The sequence below is a fragment of the Haliaeetus leucocephalus genome, unplaced genomic scaffold (genome assembly GCF_000737465.1).
Source record: "Haliaeetus leucocephalus isolate CR32 unplaced genomic scaffold, Haliaeetus_leucocephalus-4.0 Scaffold306, whole genome shotgun sequence".
NCBI classification, from domain to species: Eukaryota; Metazoa; Chordata; class Aves; order Accipitriformes; family Accipitridae; genus Haliaeetus; species Haliaeetus leucocephalus.
The window spans coordinates 9098399-9119991 of NW_010972742.1; the positions used below are offsets into that span (position 1 = coordinate 9098399).

Below are 21593 nucleotides of genomic sequence, written 5' to 3' on the forward strand. Positions count from 1 at the left end.
GATAGTAGCTCTGCTCACTTGGAGCTCACCAAAGCAGCTGATAGTGATTTCTGTCTCTGGATGTACGATGGAAGCTTCTCCCCTTTGGCTCACCTGATGCCTCATCACTTTGCAGCTCTGCATGCCAAGTGCTTTGTTAAAGTCTAGTTCAGTGTGTGGATGTACAAATGTTTTATAGGCCTGTGCCAGATCTCGTTCATGTGCCTGCTGTACTTCATTATGGAGCGCATGCAGTGCTGTTACCTGAGGGAAAACACTGCTTCCCTTCTCATCTCCTCTTATAGCCATGGCAGCTTTAGTTGAATAGCTGGCGGCTGCCTAATGAACAAAAAGCTTCCTGGAAGCTCGAATGTTCAAACAAAACTGACTTTAGTGGTCACCGGGATGGGGAAGTGGTTTGCACTGACCATCCTGTGATTTTTGACAAGACTGTGGTGGCCAGAGGGAGGACATGGGTGGTGCTGAGCAAGCTTTATGTTCCTCAACCTCCAGCTCTCATGCTAGGCCTCTTCCTCAGACAGGAGCTGTACTTTGGCTTACTGGAGCAGATATTCTTCTAGTGGAGGTTAAAAGCAGGGATTCCTCAGGCTATTTGTGCTTGTGGTTGAAGAATGATTTACCCCCCCCCAGCTGATACAAACCTAAAACTAATTTATCCTAAAATTAATAAAAGTAATCTAATCAAATTGATGCAAGCTCTTGAGTCAAAAATCTATTAAAAAATCAGATTACAAATAGATTGAGTTTACAAATGGGCTTCGCTGGCTGAATTTCAGACCTGTACGTAAGCATGTTCTAGGCAGAGTCTTCAATGCTTGCTCATTTAAAAGTGCATGCCTGAAGGCCTGTTGAATCTAGGCGGTGGGAGACCATCTTCTAGGGAAAAACATCAGCTGTTTAACTCCAGCTCTCTTAAATGGTCCGATAGTATTGCTGTGTCCTGTTAGAGTTAGAGAGCTGCTGCATTTTACCTACAGGTGTGTATGTCGGTGGTGTCTGCAATGCTGTGTTATACATCTGCATACAGTATATACACCTGCATTGCCAGTATATCCAGGCAAGTTCTGCGTGGTTTGGGGATGCCCAATGGCCTACAGCTCTCCTACAACCTTGTAGCTGGGTGAAGGGTTTGCTTGTGTCTTGGCCCTTCGTTATAAAGCTGAGGAAGAGTGAGTTTAACCAGAGGGGGTGGGAGCTGCACGGAAGCTGCATGTGATGGCAGGGGCCATCTGCTGCAGGCTGTGAATCAGGTGGGGCAGGGTGGGAGCAGACGGGGGCTGAGGTGTAGCCTGACGTGTAGAAGGCAGTGCTGGAAAGCAGGTCAGGGTTGCAGTGGGAGGCATGGAGACAGCCACGCGCAGGGGCAGTGTCACTGAGTGGATGTGACACCATGACAAGGGAGTGGGGCTCTCGCCAACTTTCTCAGGGCTTTGTGGGGTCACCTTGGACAAGGTGTTTCCTGCATTGCTTCTCCTCTTTCTGCTTGCTCTTTCTCACTTGTGTTTCTTGAGGCAAGCGCCATTCCTTTGTGTTTAACACCTAGCACAAGGACAGGTAACTGGAATCCCCAGCCACTGAGGTCGAGATCAGTGGCTTACCATCGTTGAGCCGTATGGATGGTCCCACTCTGCCTCACAGCAGTAAGGTAAGTTCTTTGTGGGTGTCACTGTCCTCCCCCACCTGTGATTACCCAAAAGGTGCGGGTCACTTGCCAGTGCGAGTGGCTAGGAGGCCAGCAGAGCTGTGTCCTGAAGGGCTCCTCAGTGTAGGGAAGGCCTCTGTTGGGGTACCGTTACAGTCCTGCACTAGCTCGTCAATAGGTGTTATCAGTGGGAATGTGTTGGGGGAGGAACACTGTGCTGGGCAGAAAACCGCTTCACTCACTGAGTACTTGAGAGGCCTTGGTAAATGCATAAAGGACTACACAGAGTGTCACCAGACTGCCTGCTGGAGCTCTGCCTTCTGCTGGGAGAGACTGTCACCGGCAATGTCCCGATGGGCACCGCCAGCTTCTGTTATTCCCTCCTCGTGTCTCCTCTTGTACTGAGGCTGCTGAGGAGCCTTGGCCCAGCCTGGTGCCTCGAGCCAGACGGCTGCTCTACTCGCCTCCCTGCTCTCTACTGTCACCTTCATGCATAAAACATCTCCCTGCTGACTGAGATCCCATCTCCTGGTGGCTTTGTCAAGGGAGCTGCAGGGGGACATAAAAAGTCCCATGTAAATCTCTGGCCTCTCATCCCTGGAAACTTTACTGTGCCTCCAGAGAGCAGCTCTGCTGCTGTTCTGCTCTTTCAGGGGATGACATTTAGCTGAGGCAGGACAGGAGCAGCCAGTGCTCTGCCTGCCACCAGCCTTCAGCGACCACCGCTGCCCTGTCCTCAGGGCAGGCTGTGAATGCTCCCTGGTGCCCAGTGTGGAACCAGGGGCTCTTCCTGCATGTGGTCACTTCTCCTGCGCCTGATATCTCTCCTGTGTGGTAGAAACCCCACAGGGTTATCTTCGGTGTCGTCCCCCCTGCCAGGATGGATGCTCTGAGGAAGGGAGGAAATGGGATCCCTGCATCAGTCCCGAAGAGACCTGCATGGGAACAGGGTGGCAGTGAATGTGGGGAGAAAGGAGAGAGAGCAGCTTGTGGAGGGCCCTGTGTGTGTTCCTGACCTTGCCTCGGCTCTGAGTTTTCTTTGCTCCTTCCTTAAATTACAGTGACATTCAGCAGCTGACTTTGAGGCATTGTATGAACATATGCAGGTGAGGAATGCCCAGGATCAATGCAAATGGAGAGCCTGCTCTTTCATTTAGAGGGGAAAAAGGGTGGGAGTGTGTCAGTTAGGATCACATGGCATTTCTGTGGTAGAGGGAGGACTGTAACCCTGTACAGTTGGACTAATCACTGATTATCCTCATCATTTGCCTGTGCTTGATGAGGAGTTGCGTCCTCATTCAGAGATGAGTCTTTGCTCATGGGACTGTCAGTGCTGTCTGCTGTCTCGGTACCTAGGTAAGTAAATGACATCATGGAGGCTTAAAAGAGGTTTTCATAGAGGTGGTTCTAGTTTGAATGAGTGGAGAATGTTTGTGTGGGGGCTGTACCCCATCTCATAGGGGTCACTCTGCACCAGTAGCTCTAGAGTAGGTGAGAAACCTCCCTGCCACCCCCAACCCATTGCAGTGGAGTTCAGATCATCCTGAGCCTGTCTGCGTGGCAGCTTATGAAGGCGCTTTGGGTCAGGAAGCTAAACTGTGCCCTGAAGCACAGATGGACTCCTATGCCATGGTGCCTGTTTGAGAGTGGTACCCTGGGGTGGACAGTGGGCTCAGAAATAGCTCCATTGTCCCAGTGAGACTTGGGCTGATGCCAGCAAGACTGGAGTGTGGTGAGCACCTCTGCCTGTCTGGCAGCCAGGCTGGGCTCCATGTGCTCTCAGGGAGAGAAGAGATCGCGGCAGGCAATGTGTTTGAGGGCCCGGGGGAGCTAAGGGGACAGGGGCCGGAGTTAGTGAGCAGCCCAGGATGTTGAAGTGCTCTGCAGTTGTTCTGATGGGGCTGTTGGTTTTGCAATCCTTGTTTAAGCTCTCCAGGCACGTGATGACCTTGGTAGCATGTGACAAATTTGCAGCCAAATTGCTATATGTGATGGAGATGCTGAACTGGGAATTGGTGAGCTGGATTCTCTCTAGCCCTGGCAGGGAGGGACAGGAGCATTGCCAGGTCAGAGCTGGGATCCAGCCAGCCCAGTATTACTGATGATATTATTCTTTACCAAAGAGCTGCTGGTATTAGTTCTTCCTGGTCACGAGCTTTGCTCGGCAACTCCTCTGCTCAGTGGGGAGAGGAGACCTTGCAGGAGCAGCTCATGAAAAGGATGTATGTATGGAAAAAAAACCCAAAGCACGTCCTTTCTGAGAGCGGATCCAGAGCATTGATGTTCCTCAGGCCTCAGAAGGGATCAGGACTTACAGCTGTCCCCAGAGAGAACTCCTATATGTTAATTTTACTATAAAGCCTATGTCAGCTTCTCACAGTAGAAGCTGGGGGACCAGAGGAGCGAATGCGGATCACCGTATCTGGGTCCCAAGGTCATCTCTGTGCATGCTGTTTTAAATATATGTATAAATTTAATAATTATTGTACTCGCTAATTGACTGCTTGTGCTGAGGAAGGCAGCTGGTAATGAAATGGCAACAGAGGCTGAATTTCTGGGAGCGTTGTCAATGTCCCCTGAAGGCATCAGGAGCTTTTCCAATGACAGAGTTTGGGGCTGACCTGTGGGGACCAGCAGTGCTGTTCTCCTCCAGCATTGATCCCTGTCCTGCTCTGACTCCTCTCCAAAGCTGCAGAAACTGCTCAGTCTCAGGTTCAACCCATACTGGGGTTCCTCCTGGCACGTCACTACCCACCTTACCTCCCATACTCTGCTTCACTCTGTTCTTTCCCTGGCTGATGGGGAGAGTGTATTTGCTCTGTCAGCAGCAGCAGCTTTGCCTTAACACTGTTGCAGTTCAGGAGAGAACAGAAATATCCTAGCTTTTTCACTAGCTTTTTATGGAGCTCAGTCATTCAGTTGGTGGTTGCAGAGTAGCTTGAGATCTTTCAACCTCAAGGAAGAGCAAAGCCGTGTCAACCTAGAGTGCTAAGACAGATTGTCCTTCCCCCTCTGTAGGCATTATTAACTCTCTCCTTTCCTTGGCTTGTCTTCCAGGTACTGAAAGGCTGCAAGAAACTGAACCTGTCTGTACATTCGGTGGGACGCATCCCAGGGGGCTATGTCACCAACCACATTTACACCTGGGTGGACCCGCAGGGCCGGAGCGTGTCCCCGCCGATGGGCCTGCTGCACCACCAGAACAGCTCCCTCCGCAAGGACAGTGAGAAGAGGAGCCACCTCCAGCTCCTGCAAGAGGGAGATGAGAAAAAGGTGAGCAAGGGGGATCAGCCACAGCCCTGGGGGCATGTAGATGCCAACCCTCTTCATTCCCCTTATGCTTTTCATTCATGTGATTCTGGCCTCCATTGGGATAGCCTGTCTCTCTTTTAGGATACACTAGATCTTGTTTTTTTCCCTTGGTCTGTAGCTTTCCCTCTGCCTCCCCCGAGGAGTCCTATAGGACAGGATGGATTGACTTTGTTCCCATTTGACACAAGTAGAACCTGAGCTGAAGACAAGGCATTGTCCAGATGCAGGCTTGTCTGGTGGTGAGGGTCCTGCCAGGAACAGCGGTCAAACCAGAAGTTGTTTGTAAGGCCTTTCCTGAACAGGTTGTTGTTTTGGCTGGAGGCCTGCTGCCAACATGGTCATTGAGAGGCTGACATAGGTGTTATGTTCAGGAGGGCTTGTGGATTTGGAGGGCTAGATCTCAGAGTGCATTACTGCCCTTCTTCCTGCTTTTCAGGTTTTTTTCAGGTGTTTCCTTGAGCCTTTCTTGGGTCTCGTTGCAGTTTTGTCTAAGTGAAAAAAAAAAAAAAAAAAAAAAAGCCCAGACAACTTTTCTCTTCCAAGAATGCTATAAAATAAAACAGGTGATTTTCCTTTTCCATTTGGGGAGAGGCAGGCTGAGCCAAGAGGGGCCTGAGCAGCGCCTGTGTAAAAAGCCCTGGCAAGTGAAAAAGGAGTGGGGAAGGGAATGGCTTTCATAACAATACCCAGGGGAGCTGGGGGTGTCTGGCCAGTGCTGGCCACTGCAGCAGGGCCTGGATCTTGGGCCTTTGAAAGAAAGGAAAGTATATTAGCACATCTAATTCCCAGTCCTCTTCTCTTACTGTGAGCCTGCCCTCCTTTGAAATAGGCCTTATTACAAGTGAAGCCAGCAGAGAATACGTTGACGCTACAATATCTGATCTTGAGGATTTAGTGTTTCTTCTCCCTCATGCTTCCCTTGCCCAAACAGGCCTAGAGACTTGTAGACGTGGAGGAACAGTGCTCAGATGCCCTTGCAGTGAGACACAGGCTGGAGGAGCAGACTCTGCTCGCTCTCTCGGTGGTGATGGATAGGGAACATCTTCATCCTGTACAAGCAGGACATGGTGTTGCCTCACTGGTGTTCATGGAATATCAAATTACTGTCATATGAGTGAGCAGGGCACTTGCTTCCCAAACGCAGAGTTGCTTGGAGCCTTGACATATTTCCATCCTGTTATCCTGAGATCACTTGGGCTGTCCCCAGCACTTTGACTGTATGCCCAAAATGTCCTCAGCTCCACCTGGAAAGGCTGTGGAGGAATCTGTAAGCTGGAACCTCCCATCTCAGCCAGAGGGGGAAAAAAATCTAATACAGGATGAGGCAGTTTGCTGATGAAATATTCATGTGGGCCACGAGGGAGAAGGGCCCATTATTTTTACTTTAAGGAGAAGAGAAAAGCAACCGCTGCTGGCTTGCTGGTGTCCCCCACCCCCTACCACTCAGTGTCACCTTGATACAGCAGGCAGTGACTCTTTGAAGCTGTAGGTAGGAATGTTTCTCTGCACATTGTTCCCTTAGTCCTTGCTGTGTATTGACATGAAATGCTTAGAAGCCTGCAGCTGTATGCATCCCTGCCCAGTGCCTGAGCCTCACATGGCCCCAGACAGCCCCTTCCCATCAGTCCCTAGGGAGATGTGATTGCAGGTGCCCTAGCTGTCTCTGGGCAGCTTGGCTGCTGCATGGGCCAGTCATCAAACCAAAACACCCTCCTCTGTGCTGCTCCTGGTCCCGAGCTCGTCAGGGCTGGCTCCCAGGGGGTGCACAGGAAAATAAATCCAACTGAACTTTGCAAGTTAGAAGAGCTTTAATTACCATAGCTTAATCTGCTTTGGAAGGGAATGAAGCCAAGTTGAATGAAGGCCACATTAAACTTCAAAGAGCATCCATGCTGGGCTTGGGCGTAAGTGTATCCAACAGCAGCCAAGGTGTGAGGGGGGGCCCCCAGCTCTGAGTCTCGCACTGTGGCACCATTCTAGCTGAGCCAGGCTGTGGGACCTTGGCTCACAGAATTGACTGCCCTTGTTCTGAGCTGCGCTTCTGTGGTGCCATTGCTTGTGATGCCTCTTTGTGGCAGTGCAGCACTTGCAGAGCACTGGGAAGATTTGCCAGCTTTTGGTGGGGTGCCCAGTCTTCATGGTGCTACCAGCTTGTGGCTTTGCTGGCTTCAGGACCTTTTGCCCAGGTATGAGGAGTGGTGAAGAACCTCCCGCTCCACCTGGCTCTTCCAAAATCTGAGCTTGTTCTTCCATTCCTTGGTGCAGCTTCACTCAGTCAAACAGCCACTTGACTTCTTGTAGTGGAGGATCGTGCTTTGACTCCAGGGCAGGGGGGTGAAGGCCCCTCTATTAACCTGGCAAGAGTCAAAGTCAGTTGCAGGAAATATTTGAAGCTCGCAGAAATGGGTGTGCAAAGATCTGATGCAGAGGGCAGTGCTGCTGGCATCATGAGAACAGGCAGCATTCAACCTTCTCCTGGCACTACTCCTCCGTGGCATATCAGCAGTGACATCGGTTACACTGCTGTTCCCATCGTGCCCCTCTGTGCCATGCTGGCCGTGTACTGCATTTCTAACAGAAGTTATCAGCTGTGTGTTGTTTCAGTCCTGGGATCCCCACACAGCTCTGGTGGTGGCCCTTGGCTCCCTCTGTTACTCCAGACTTGACTTCTTGTGTCACTCCAGCGTGCCTCCTGCTCCGCTGTAGCACAGCTCTGGGCACTGCCTGGAGGCCTTCTCCTTGCTCTGTTAATGGGCCTTTGTCCTTTCTGACCACAAGTATGATGCACCTTTCTCCCTAGCTTGCTGGGTCAGTGGTTCAGAAGTGCTTGCCGTGGTAGCTGTTAGCACTGGTGGGACCCGAGGTTGCTCAGAAAAGCACCCTGACTCCTCTGGTCCTTGCACTGCCTTGAGCCTGCCTCCAAACCCAGCTCCTCCTGACAGTCCTGCTCATTGGTGTCAATGGTTGCAATAACCTCCACTCCTGAATTCCCATCTCTGACCGGCAAAAGAATATTACTGGATGCTACAGCTTTTAAATGACCAAGGCTGCCCAGACACTGCTGTATCCAGAGGTGCCAGCTGACGGTGAAGGAAAGCCCCACCATGATCAAAGACTGGCTGGCAGTGAGGAGAGCCTGACCTGGCTGGTGGATTTGAGAGGGGTTATCTGGTGTGACTGCCTGTGTCATTTGTCTGAACACATGCTTCAGGGCATGAATTAGCTGAGTCGCTTTGTCCTGACTTACTGTGCACCATTGACAGATGAAAACATGTCCCAGCACATGGGAACAGCCTGCCTGTAGTTTTTTCTGGTTTTATTTGTATGTGTAGATATAGATATATTTAACTGTTGAAAGGGGGGTTATTCTGTTCACAAATATCATGTAAATAAATGCAACATATCCCTGGTTAATTCAGCCCGGTCAACCGGAATTGACAGGTACCCCCGAGGGCTATTTGATTTCTGGATGGTTTTACGTTCTGAGGGAAGGGGTGGGGATTAGTTGGTTATTTTTTCCCCCCTTCTCTCTCCTATTTCTAATCGATCTGAATGTTCTGGAATACATATGCAAAAGCTTTCAAACAGGCATCATTTGGGAAAGTACAGAAGAGATCAGACTTCAGCCCTACAGCAGGAGGCTAAAGTGATGTAAACCAGCAAGTTTGTTAATGCATTGCTACAGTTCAGTAAGCCTGCAATGCTACTGTAGTTAAGGTGATATTTCCAGCTTTTGCAAGGTTAAATTCAAGGTTGGTGGAGGCATCCTACATTCATCAGGCAATAGAGATATCCCTGTCTGGCTACCTTTCCCTCCAGCGCATCTGTTCTGTATGCCTGAAAGGATGGGGTTTGTAGCATAGTTTAACAAGTTTGCTTATCTGTAGGCAGAAGCATTCATTATCAAAAGGCTTGAAATGGAAACCGCTGCTGTTGGCGTGTGTGTGATAGGGTAACCGATCCGTCTGGCGGAGGAGGGATCTGGTGCATGGCTGTGTACCTTCCTGGAGCAGGCACCCAGACAGTGGGATGGTGTTGTGGAGCAGATGGGCTGGTGTGCAGCCAGGGTGGTTGGGCTTTCAGCTGACGGGTCAGTCTGACCTCCTTGGGTAGCTCTGCTGTAGCACAGGTTCAGTGCAGAAGGCAGCCAATGTTGCTGGCCCAGGGCTGGCACATTCCTTGCCCTTGGCTTTCTGTTATATTTTTGTGTGGACGCTGGGATTCCTTCATTGTCAGCCGCAAAGAAGCTGTTATGGGGCTTTGGGAAGTTACTGGTGGACTGTCAGCTGTCCACTGGCTTTGCTTTCACCATCCTGTTCCAGTCAGTGGTTCTGGGCCAAACTCCAGCTTGCACCAAGCTTGGGTCAGAGGCTATTCTGTGTGGATGAGCAGGAGGTGAATGCTGAGATCTGGGCCAATTATTTAGTGTAGACCTGACCTTATTTGAATGACATCTCATGAGAAGGCACAAGAAGGGATGTGAGAATTAAAGGGAATGGAGGGAAGAAGGAGGTGCTGGTGTGTATGCACCTGTAGTTGTGCAAGTTATTGCAAATCTTTACACTTTCCATGTCTGTGTTGTCTGTGGCAGAGATGTGTCTGTTGAAGAGGTGGCCATATTTCCCAAGTTTTGCTATTATATTGCTGCAGTAAGGACAGCCTTCCCTGTAGTTGTATTTAGTGGATCCAGTGTTTCATCAGAGCCCTGTGCCCTTCTTCCCCATAGGTAAAGTAGCCAGTGATGGTGGTCAGTAATAAGCATGAAACGAAGGGCTTGCACTAGTGCACAGCTCTGGTAAAAGACTGTTAGAGCCACCTGTCTCCAGCACAGACACAGCAGCAGGTCACAGTCCCCCAGCCCCATCCCAACAGAGGATGTAGCCTGCCTGATGAAAAGATGGGACCTGCTTCCCGTGGTCACCTTGTGCTTCAGAGCAGTTTGGTTTTTATGATCTGTCCAGGCTTAAGTCCTCTGGATTTTTCACAAGAGCAAGGACCATTTGTGGCGTGAGTTGTCATTGATGTACTTCTGGGATCAACAGCTTATTTCATTAAAAGCACTTTGGAAACCATCAGCCAGCAAAAACTCATAGGTGCTGCTGAGCTGGGAGGAAGATGAACTGTGCAAAATGCTCTGCAAGTGTTGGATTGCTAATTCTCTGAGAAACGCCATTTCATCAGCTGAATCGTTGCTCTAATGTGCTTATTGCCAGGGGAGCTGCTTATTCCTTTAAGCTTTTGGTGCAGCAGAAAAAAGAAAATATACATAAAGAAGAGACTGCGAACGTCTCCTTGCCTTCAGGCAGTTCTGTATCCAGAAGTAGCTGTAATTATTATAAAAAAACAGAAAGAAAAAATATATCTGTGATAACGTTGCGTGGCTTGAATGTTTGAGATGCTAATGGTGACTACTTGAGCATGAAGGATAAGAGATGCAGGAGAGATAAGGAAGGATTTCTTCCTATTAGATTGTAATGACATTTTTAGTGTGAAGTGATAGAGCTCCCTGCATCTCTCACTTTGCTTGCTCTGACCTTGCTGGGTTTTGCTTTGCTTTACAGCTAGAAGACTATCCAGGCTACTTGGGGGTATATGGTTAGTTCCCTGTCATGACTGGAGTATGTGACACAAGCCACTGGCTCCCCAGTTCCCTGGGTGTCGTGGTTTAATCCCAGCCAGCACCTAAGCAGCATGCAGCCGCTCACTCACTTCCCCCCCGCCCAGTGGGATGGGGGAGAAAATCGGGAAAAGAAGTAAAACTCACGGGTTGAGATAAGAATGGTTTAATAGAACAGAAAAGAAGAAACTAATAATGATTACACTAATAAAACGACAGCAGTAACAATAAAAGGATTGGAATATACAAGCAATGCACAGTGCAATTGCTTATCACCTGCCAATCGATGCCCAGTTAATCCCCAAGCAGTGATCCCCCCCAACCCCACTCCCCCCAGTTCATATACTAGACGTGACATGACATGGTATGGAATACCCCTTTGGCTACTTTGGTTCAGCTGCCCTGGCTGTGTCCCCTCCCAACTTGTCTTGCCCCTCCAGCATTCTCGCTGGCTGGGCATGAGAAGCTGAAAAATCCTTGACTTTAGACTAAACATTACTTAGCAACAACTGAAAATATCAGTGTGTTATCAACATGCTTCTTATACTGAACTCAAAACATAGCACTGTACCAGCTACTAGGAAGACAATTAACTCTATCCCAGCTGAAACCAGGACACTGGGGATTAAAGGTATCCTTCTGCCTTGGGTGGTCTGTAGCACTGTCCCAGCAGACTTACTCCAAAATGTCCCTTGGTTCAGACCTCGGCTCACCTCACCCCGTGCTGGTGGGCAGCAGTGCCATCTCTTTGTTTTTTCAGGCACTTTAAGCAGAAAAAAGCACCTAAAAGTGGTAATTGTGCTGCATGAGTTGAGCACTGCCCAGTGGAGAGGCAGCCGCTGGGCTCAACAGCAGCATGGCCAAGAGCTGGGCAGCACCGCTGGGCTAAGACTTGGGATCAGGCCCCGTGGCAGAGGACTTGGTTTAGAGACTGTCCTGCACTGCTTCTGTTGTCGCCTGCCTGTCCCTCTGCTCTGAGTGTCACCTCTCAGCTGTGGGAGATGCTCGCTGCCCTGGCACACACCTTGTACAAGAACCTGTTTGCAAACCAGTGCCCCACATGTGCCTGTTGTGTGGCCAGGGGCAGCGCTGTAGCTGTGCTAATATTAAACACACTCGGAGGTGGGTGCCAGTGTCACTATGGCAGCAAAGCCGCAGCATGGCCTTACAAAGCCTGCCCTGGAAGGGTGGGCTGATGTTGAGGCAGCTCTGGCGGATCCACCACCCCTAGCAGCTGTGACTGTGCTGCTCCCAGTACCTCAGTTAATGGGTCGTGAGCTGGCTCTGCCTTCCTGTGAGCTGTGCTCGCACGTTTGCAGGTTGTCTAGACATAAGCCAGTGGGGTTTCCTTGGTAAGCAGGAGGAAGATGAGCCCTGCGAGCCTCCTTAAGTGTTGTTTTTGTTGTATGGTAGCAGTAATGGCAGGGAAATAGCTGTCGGCATGGGTGAAACCTTCTCAGCCACTCATGCAGCTGTGTGCTGAATCGTACTGATGCAGAGTAATTCTTGTCTGAAAGTGCTTTTTCTAATGGTAAAATTGAATCTGTCAACAGGTAATTTCATAAACCCAGAGAAAAGAAATCCCATGCAAGAATCAGCTCAGAGCAAATGCCTTACTGATGATGGCATTTTTTTCCTTCATTTCCTGCTACAGGAGGCGGCAGATGTTTCAGCGTTGAAATTGAAATTAAAACTGTGACCTTGATCTTCCAAATGCATCTGCGTTGTACACGCAGGAGTTGCCTGGGGCTGGACACAGCCCTGGTATGGCATAGGGAAGGAGGTGGGGACTGCGCAGCATCTGTGCTACCATGAGCCTGGGAACACCTGGTCCTCCTCAGCAAGGTGCAGGGGGGTTACCTTGCCTCAATGTCTTCACTTTCGTCACCCAGAATAACTGCCCTTCTGCACAGCCTTGCTTGCTGCCTCTGTTTTAGGATGGTGTTAGGACAGCTGTGCATTTAGCAGCTTGGAGTGATCCCAGCTCTCCCTGATATTAGCCCCTGAGGTATGTTACAGCTTCTCACGAGCTTCAGCCTGGCAGCAGAACAGGGGGAGAGTTGAGGAGGGAGGAAACATAAAGTGGAAATGTAACCAAAATGCGCTCTTCTGGGACAAGACTTGCACAGAAGTGTTAATCATATGTATACAAACCTGCTTAGCTGAGTGGAAAAGCCCAAGCAGAAGGGCTTGGTCCAGGAAACGGTGTGTTGGGGGTCTGTTCCCAGTGGGGCCCAGGATCAGTGCTTTCCATCATGGCAGGATGAAGTCACAGTGGTGGGAACCACTGGAAACAACAGCCTGGTCACAGTGAACATGTTTAGCTTTCTCTTTGGACAGCACAGCTTGGCTTGTGCTTCACTGTCATCCCGCAGTCTCCCTCCCACCCCACAGCTGCGTCTGGAGCGTGGGCTTACGGTGTGGAAGAGGTGCCCTCAATAGGATGGCAGCGGGTGCGGACAACGCTGTGCTTGGGGCAGCTGGCATGATGGTGCCAACCTCACCCAACACCACCTCTGCGGTGTGCCCCGTCACGGGAGGTAGGAGGCCCTTGGAAAATAGTGTGCAAAATAGTCTCCCCTCTTATCCCTAAGCCCTTAACATGGAGTGACTCAGCCTTTGCTTCATCCTGCCAAGCAGCTTATTGCTCTGTTTGGCTCCTGAACGCTTTCTCTCCGCTCCTCCTTCCTGCCTTCCTCATCGCTCCCCAGTCTGATCAAACTGAGCCCCCTGCCTGTGAGCACTCGCTTTATTTCTCAGCTATTCCCTAAATCTGCAATTTGTCAATAAGCCAAGTGCTCCAAGAGTGGTTATTTCTCTGGCCCCTGCTGCTGCCACACTTTTCCCAGCAGCCTAAGTTTCTATTGTGATTTCCGCAGGGTTTATTCAGAGAGGCGTAGGTATTAGTTGATTAAGAAATGCAATTAAGCCCTCAACAACCCAACTTTCTGGGATTGCCAGCAGCGACATATTTTTTAAGTAGTGCTTAGGTTTTTTCACACAGCTTGTGTTTGTGGGAAGGTCTTTCAGTCTTTTACTGCTTGGGGCTGTATTCATTGCTTTCTGCTCCTTGAAGACTAGGTTTGCCTGGTACGTGTGTAAACAAGCTGGCTGACACAGCAGCATGTCAGGTTTATAGGGAGAGGGAGTATCTCTTACTCGATCTGATGATATCGGGGTGGGCAGAGCAGCTTCTCAGCTTACCAGCCCATTGGGATAGTGTTAAAGGGAAATGTAAACGTCTTGATATAGAGCTACCCCTTGTGTTGCTAACTCCAGTGAAGTGCTGGCACCTACATTTTGTTGTTTAGGGACTTGTAGGGAGAGAGGGTTGCCACTAGCAGTGTATTTTGACCCTGATCTGTGATTGCATGCACTTGCTGCATTTATGCTACTCGTATTTTTCCCAAAGTTGGGGAATTTTTGAAAGATACAGCCGTGGTGCGGTGAAGAAGTTGCAGTAGAAGGGAAGCCCTGAATGTCTTTAGACAAATGGGGAGAAAAGAGAAGGACTGTGGAAAAGTTTAATATTTTTCTTGTTCTAATAAAACCCAGTGAAATGTTCTATAAAGTAATTGTTCTATGTCCAGAGCAATGTTTTCACGTAAAAAAAAAGTTAAACTGCCCTTGATTTTGACAGGCGAACGTTCTGTTGGATGGGTACAATGCCCGCTCTCCTCTCCAGCCTGAAGCGTGAAGGTCTCTTTATGGTTCCTTTCCAATGCTTCAATCCTAGAATTGTTTCCAGCGCTTTGTGCACTTCAAAGCAGGGGAGGGACTAACCCAGGGAACATCAGTTTTGTGCAGCCCTAGACAAGGACGCTGATACAGGTAGTTAATGTCTTACAGTTCTCACTCTCTGGCTTTCCACAGTACAGCTGTTTCTGGAGTGCGGGGAGCAGAGGGCAGCAGCACCGTGCTGAGAGCCTGCCTGTGTTGTAGCACATTCGTGGGATCACCCCAGCTTTAGCCTGCAGATCCATAAAACACATGCAGCTGATGAGGCATTAATGCAGTTGCCAGCCAGCTGTGATACAGGTATAGAAAAGTAGGAGCTGTTTTGGCATACATTTCTTAAAGTACAAAACTTTGCAGTGTATTGTCCTTAGGTAGATTTATGTCCTGCTGCTTATTTCTGTCTTGCTGCTGCACCACCACCAAGATAGAAAATGGGTTTTCAATACCAGCCTCTCTAAGGCTGGGCTGAACTCCCTGTGTGATGCTGTGTCCTCTAGAAAGGCAGGTTAATTAGTGACTTGAAGCTGGAAATGACTTCTCCATCCAGATAAATGTGCAAGCTTTTGATTTGACTGCGATGAAGAGTTTTAAATATAAAAGCCATTCACAAACAGTCTGTTTCTGGTTGTTTCTATCAGTGTGAAACACATTTTGGCTTTTCCCATTTGTTTTTATTCCTGCTGTCTGCTTTTCTCCAGAATTGACTTAAAACTTGGGACAAAAGCAAAAAAAAACCTGGAGTTATTCATTTAGGAAACGTCGTGCAGTGAGTGAACAAAGGCCATTTTAAATTGAGAGTCCTCAAGGGAGCTAAACACAGGCTTGCTCATTCACTCTAAATTCTCACCTGAACTTTCATATATCATCAGGCCCTCTGAGTAGGAGAGGTTGGAAGGAGGCAGATGGGAAGCTGGCTAATAGCTTTGGCATACCTTGCAAAATCAGCCCCACAGCCAGCATTTGGTGGGGAAGACAGCTGTCCAGGTGCTGCGTGGTACTTCAGCCTGTCAGAGGTTTGTGGAAAATATTAAACATCTGTTGCAGTATGTGCTGGCTGTTCTGGGCAGGATAGGTGGAAAACCTGTCCTAGCATTATTAATTAGAGATAACAAGGCGCATGGCTGTGTGGAGGAGTCCTGAGTGCCTTCTGTGCCTTGGGCAGGCGGGGTGCCCGGGTAGGGTGTCCTGTGAAGCTGCTGTCTGCACAGAGCAGTGACTGCTGCAGGGGCGATGGCTGGGCTGGTGGAGCTGTGCGAGGACCAGCCGGGGCTGTGTCGGTGTCTTTCCCGCTGCAGCCTGTGCCTCTGTGTTGCTTGTCTTGTTGCTTGTTCTCTGTACCCCCTCCTGAGGGGAGTGTGCCTGGAGTGGCCCCTTGCAGTCACTGCTGCATAAAAGAAGGGCAGAGAAATGGAGCTGGGCTATCTCCCAGTCTGGATGGATGTGGGTCATTGCTGTGTAGTCACGTTTGCACAGGGCATGGGCAGGCAGAGGTGAAATGCGCAGGCAGTGCTGACTGGCACTGCTCCATCAGTGGTGCTTTGGGGATTTCTCTTGGCTAGGTATCTAGCCCAGAGATGCACCTGTTAAAGGAGAGCACTGAAAACTGCCGCAGGTCAACTATTCCTCTGGTTTATGGTTGTAATCCTCCCAGGCCCCGTGTGCTGCCCCTCACATAGCTGAACCCTCTCAGTCCTCCAGAGCTGGCATTTTCTTCTCGTATTTCCCGCTGCCTCCCCTGTCCCACAGGAGCTGCCCTGTCTGGCCAAGGGACACGGCAGGGGTACAGCTATCCTGCATTCCAGCTGGCCATGTATCTTACCTCTCCCTTCACCTGCACATTTTCCTCTTTGTGTTTCTGAGGATTGCAGAACAGGGACAGAAGGGCACTCTTTGGTGCTGCTGTGTCACCCTGTGTCCTGTGACACCTGGAGCTGGTGTCAGGGGAGGTGTAGTGGTCCTGAGCAGCCTGGCCTTCCACCAAAGAGTTTACAGCAGCTCTGTCTGACCCTGAGGGTGTTTGCCATAAACTGGAGTGAAACCTGTAGCTTGCTTTACTAGTTGATGTTGGTAGTTGCTCGTACTGGAGGCTAGGTTTCTGTAGGACAGACAGGAGGAGAAGGGCAGTATCCAGCAGAGCTCTGGCAGTCCCTTTTCTGGCTGACACCTTAGCTGGACTCCAGCCTGCAGAATGGTTTCTCAGACCTTGTCTAAGCTGTGTCTCCTTTCCTGAGGCCCAGACCCCTCCTGAAATAACATTACTTGCTCCACTTGAGGCATTAACCTCCTTCCATGCCAGTGCTTTACTTCTGGATTTGTCACGTGGGTCCTGGGTGTCATTCCATCATCTTTCTCTCTTCTTTCAAGTTTTCCTTTGGAAGAGCCAGACTTCCACACCTTCTGCATGTGATCTGTCCTCTCACTCTATTTGAACCTCTGAATTATTGAAAAACAGGGAAAGACAAGACAAACCCAAATCATGGATGTTGCATGTTCTCCGTGCTTCACTGGAAAATGCCCCCCTTGGTAGAATCACCCTGTCTGTCCCTGCCATGCCTGTGGTAAGCCATGCTGCTCTCTGGGCATGCACAGGGCATTGTCCACCTTGCAGGCCATGTACCCCTAAAGCATCCTTTGAGCCACAGCCAGCCCTGACCATTTGTCCAGGCACGGGGAGACAGACAAGCCTAGGGAGCCACAGGAGCAGCTAAACCTGCTCTCCCCCCTCCTCTGCATTGCTACAGGAGCCAGCCACTGCAGGGAGGGGATATCCCTGGTTTAGAGCTCCGTCTGGGGCTGCAGTTTTCTGGAGGCATCTCCAGAAGGGACTCTGTTCCCGGGATGTGCGCTGCTCACAGAGAGAGCTGGTGGCAGCAGCGGGGACGTGGCTGTTGTCAGAAGCATGGAGCTGAGACTGCTTTTTGTGCAGTACTCGGACACCACGTCAATGACTGTTCCTATTCCTCTGCAGGTGAATCTGGTCCTGAATGAAGGGAAGTCCCTGGGCCTGATGATCCGAGGAGGGGCCGAATATTCCCTGGGCATCTACATCACCGGTGTAGATAAAGGCTCTGAAGCAGAGAGCACTGGCTTGAAGGTAAGAGTGACCCCAGAGTGGGCTGGTGCAGGACGTAGAGCTTCACATGCTGTGGCTGCAGAGCCACATCAGCACATAACTGCTGCTGTTCCTACCCCTCTGCCCCCAGCAAAGCAGGGCTCTCAATGGAGAGGTGAGAGTTGCATTTCTGGAGATGGCTTTTCAGGGCAGGTTCTTTGGATGTTTTGGATACTAAGCCTAGAGGGAGCAAGGTGGTTGTGCAGAGACAAATGCAGCCTTACAATTTCTGGAATAGGTTGTACTTGCCTTCTGCCTTAGCACACCCCCACACCTGATTTCTCCCCTTTGAGATAGCCTGGGGATGTTTTTGGTGTAGATATCTAAGAGTGCAGCCCAGACCTGGCAGGTGAAGAAAGTCACTCTCACCTCCCTGTGCTAGCAGGGAAGAGTTTTCTATTAAAGATCCTGGTCCCGTGCCCTCTTCCTGCATCTTGTATCCAAACCCATTACGTTTGGAGCTAATGTTTTGCACAAGGTGCTCTTAGCCTGCCTGCAGGGAATGTGTTTAGCTGCTGCGATGAGAGGAGGCTAGGCTTGCTGCGGTGGGAGCAGGTGTGTGCTAGTTTCCTCCTGCAGCACTGGCATTCACAAGGATCATGTCTTAACAAGCAGAAACAGAAGGATCACCCTTGGGGATAGAGCAGAGCTGATCTATCAGCAGCCTAACTTGGTGCGACCTCCAGTTACATCAGGCTTCCTCCATAGTCAAACAGGTTCCTAGAGGATGCTCTGAGGTTTAGCTGGGCCCTCCTGAGGCTGCACTGGTCCAGAGTTGGCTACAGTTTTGCTGCGGACCTCTTGTAAAGTGAGATCCTGCATCTCTTTTGTCTCACCATGTACACATGCACACACATCACCTCTGAGCTTCTCCAGCTTTCCCACTGTACCAGGTCTCAGAACAGGACGGGACATCCTGGGACCTCAGCTGTTCCTGGAAGGGGCATTGGGGTTTGTCGTGGTTTAACCCCAAGCCAGTAACTAAGCACCACACAGCCCACTCACTCCCCACCCCACCCAGTGGGATGGGGGAGAAAATCAGGAAAAAGAAGTAAAACTCGTGGGTTGAGATAAGAACAGTTTGATAGAACAGAAAGGAAGAAACTAATAATGATAATAATAACAATAATAAAATGACAATAATAATAAAAGGTTTGGAATATACAAAATAAGTGATGCACAATGCAATTGCTCACCAGCTGCCAACCAATGCCCAGTTATTTCCCGAGCAGCGATCCCCCCAGGCCAACTCCCCCCAGTTTATATATTGGGCATGGCATCATGTGGTCTGGAATATCCCTTGGGTCAGTTGGGGTCAGCTGTCCCGGCTGTATCCCCTCCCAACTTCTTGTGCCCCCCCAGCCTACTCACTGGTGGGGTGGGATGAGGAGCAGAAAAGGCCTTGGCTCTGTGTAAGCACTGCTCAGCAGTAATGAAAACATCCCTGTATTATCAACACTGTTTTCAGCACAAACCCAAAACATAGCCCCACACTAGCTAGCTACTGTGAAAAAAATTAACTCTATCCCAGCCAAAACCAGCACAGGGTCAAAATTTTATATGTTCTAGGATGTTCACCAGTACAATAAGTTGAAAAGGGAGCCATTGGACTTCAGGTGTATCTCTGTGCTGCTCATGAATGGGGCATGTTTGAAACTCAAACTCCTCAGGCTGTAGCATTTTACTTCATCACTCAGGGTTTCTTTTCTGGTGTGTTTTTTCTCTGCAATCTCTGCAAAGGGCTCTGCAACCACATTGTGCCCTTTTTGCTTCCTCCAGAGCAATACTGTGGGCTCTGAGAGACAGTTCTTTCCCTGCTCCTTGTGTCAGTCAAGACTCAATGGATGTTAAACTCCCTAACATTCTCTCAATCCCTTGAAATGGTGCTGGACTGCTGAGGATCGAGGGGTAATCCATTCTGATCCCTCTCTGTATTGTGAAGAGATACGTTTCTCCCTTGATCAGCCCTGGAGAGTTTAGGGCTAAGCCTTCAGCTTTGCTCCAGTGGCCCCATAAAGTCACTTAAATCTGTCAAGGCTGGTACCATGAAGTGGGTGGACAGTCTGGTGAAGAGGGCTGTGATTTGGGCTGGGACAGATACCATCCCATCCCTTGAGTTGCTTTGGCACAAAACTCTGGGCCCATCTAGCTGGGCACTGAGGTCACCAGGGTTCCTTTTATAGACAGAGGAGAAAGAGGGAGACACTTTCAGGGGTAATGCAGCCACTTCTGAACTTAGCTGTCTGCTGCAGGCTCCTGTTTCTCTCTGCTGACTCATTTTGACACAGAACAAAAATGCCAAACTTGGAGGTTTGGATCAATCAGAGCCTTAATCTCTCTCTTGGTCCCTAGCAGGGAAATGGGGTTTTGGACCCTGCCCTATGAGAGGGTCACTTGGGCACTAGGGACAAGGAGCTGTGGGAGCATCCTAGGGAGATGGCTGAGTGTTTCTCAGGGCAGCAAGCAGTGAAAGCCGCTGCTGGAAACTCCCTGCAGACCATCCTTCTCTCCCAGAGCATATGTTACTCCTCTGGCCTGGCTACCTTGCGGCTGCTCTGCCTGCACACCCGACCAGGGTACATAGCTGTCTCCCAGGGATGTCAGCGTGTGCTTGTTCATTAGCGCAAGGTTGTGGTGAGGGGCAGCAGGGACAGTGCTCTGCGACATGAGGATGTCAAGACGGAGATGATAAGAGGCACAGGACAATTTGTTTCTGCCTAATAGAGCTGGAAAGAGAGGCACAGGCTCGAGCTGCCCCGGGCGTCACACGGGTGACTTTGCTGAGTCAGTGGACCCACCATCTGAAGCAAGCCTGTTTGTCCCCAGTGCCGGCTGACCGTGTGCCAGAGTGTCAGACTCTATCTCATAAACACCAGAAGCCTGAAAGATTAAAGGCAGGAAAAGAAAAAGAAGTTGCATTGTTTTCCTAAGGTTCTTTCTGTTTGATTCATGTTTAGTGCTTCCATACTGCTCCAAATCCCTCTCTTCACTGCATGGGGAAAATTGCTTCTTTTCTTGGTTCAGTCTACCTGCCAGTGAGCTCAGCACAACTAAAGTCGCACTGCAAACTCACACACGCAGGAGCAGTCACAGCAGCGTAACACACGGCTTTATCCCTCCACCTCTGATTTCATGCCTGCTAGGAAGGCAAGAAAATAATCACATGCACGCTGCAGTCGAAGCACATGGAACAGTGCATGCTGCTCCCCTCCGTCCCTGCCAAGCAAGGTCCCTGCACCATGGCAATTGTTTGCACACCAGAGTCTCTCCTTACTGATTCTTTATATGTCTCACCTTGCTGTTCTGTTTTCTAGTAACTGATTTGTACGTGCCAGCAGGCCGATACTTTTCTGAATGTTGGGCTTTATGTGATTTCAGATACACACAGACACTTCCCACCCTGATTTGTGTATGCTGCAGGCCATAAATTTAGAACTGCTTGGAGGTTTGGAGATAAAGAAAGGCCTTTTATGTTCTGCTGTTAGACATGGTTGGGTGTAGACTGCATCCACACGCTTCCTACACTGCTCCAGGTGTTGGTGGAAGGGATATGATACCATGAGGAGGGATGAACTGATGGGTAAATGTGATTTCCACATAATTTGTTGCTCTCTGAAGTAGAAGAATTGTGGGTTTGTTCAATGTGGGCTCAACCCAACCTTGCTGGAGTCGATGGGAAGGCTCCTGTTGACTTCCCAGGCCGTGAATTCTGTGGGTTTTGCTGCTTCCACTGCATTTGTTACCAGAATTGTTTATAAGTTGATTCTGCCAGCCTTTTCATTTTAGGGAAAACCTTCTTGCATCCATGACACCAAATCAGAACTTTCAAGTGTTTTATTAAAATGTTTTGCATTTCCCTGAAATTTTGATTAAAGAATGAACAGCGTGGTGTTGAAAGCCAGTCAAAACCAAAGAAGTTTCTTTAGGCCTGAAAGCTAAGATGGCTTTTGCCTGCTACAGAAATGGGGGCCGTGGTCCTGAGAAGTGGGTCCCAGAGGAGATCTAGCTCTGCTGATGCCAGCTTGGGTACTGCTGCTCTGCTCCCTCCAGCTTCATGGCCACGAGGCAGAGCGCTCTGCAGGTGCCAACAGAAAACAGGCTGGATCACTGCAGTCAGTCAATAATTAAATATTCATACTCTTGGCCTTGGCCTTCTTTATGTTTATTCATTC

At 49.8% G+C, this 21593-nt stretch overlaps 1 protein-coding gene across 1 annotated transcript in view; it reads left to right on the forward strand.

The window, feature by feature from the left end:
• Positions 1-21593, forward strand: part of DFNB31 (deafness, autosomal recessive 31) — an 86829-nt gene that overhangs the window by 40019 nt on the left and 25217 nt on the right. The window contains exons 2-3 of the mRNA XM_010571138.1: positions 4700-4915; positions 17278-17403. Of these exons, the coding sequence (XP_010569440.1) occupies positions 4700-4915; positions 17278-17403 (342 nt within the window). The remainder of the gene's footprint in view (positions 1-4699; positions 4916-17277; positions 17404-21593) is intronic.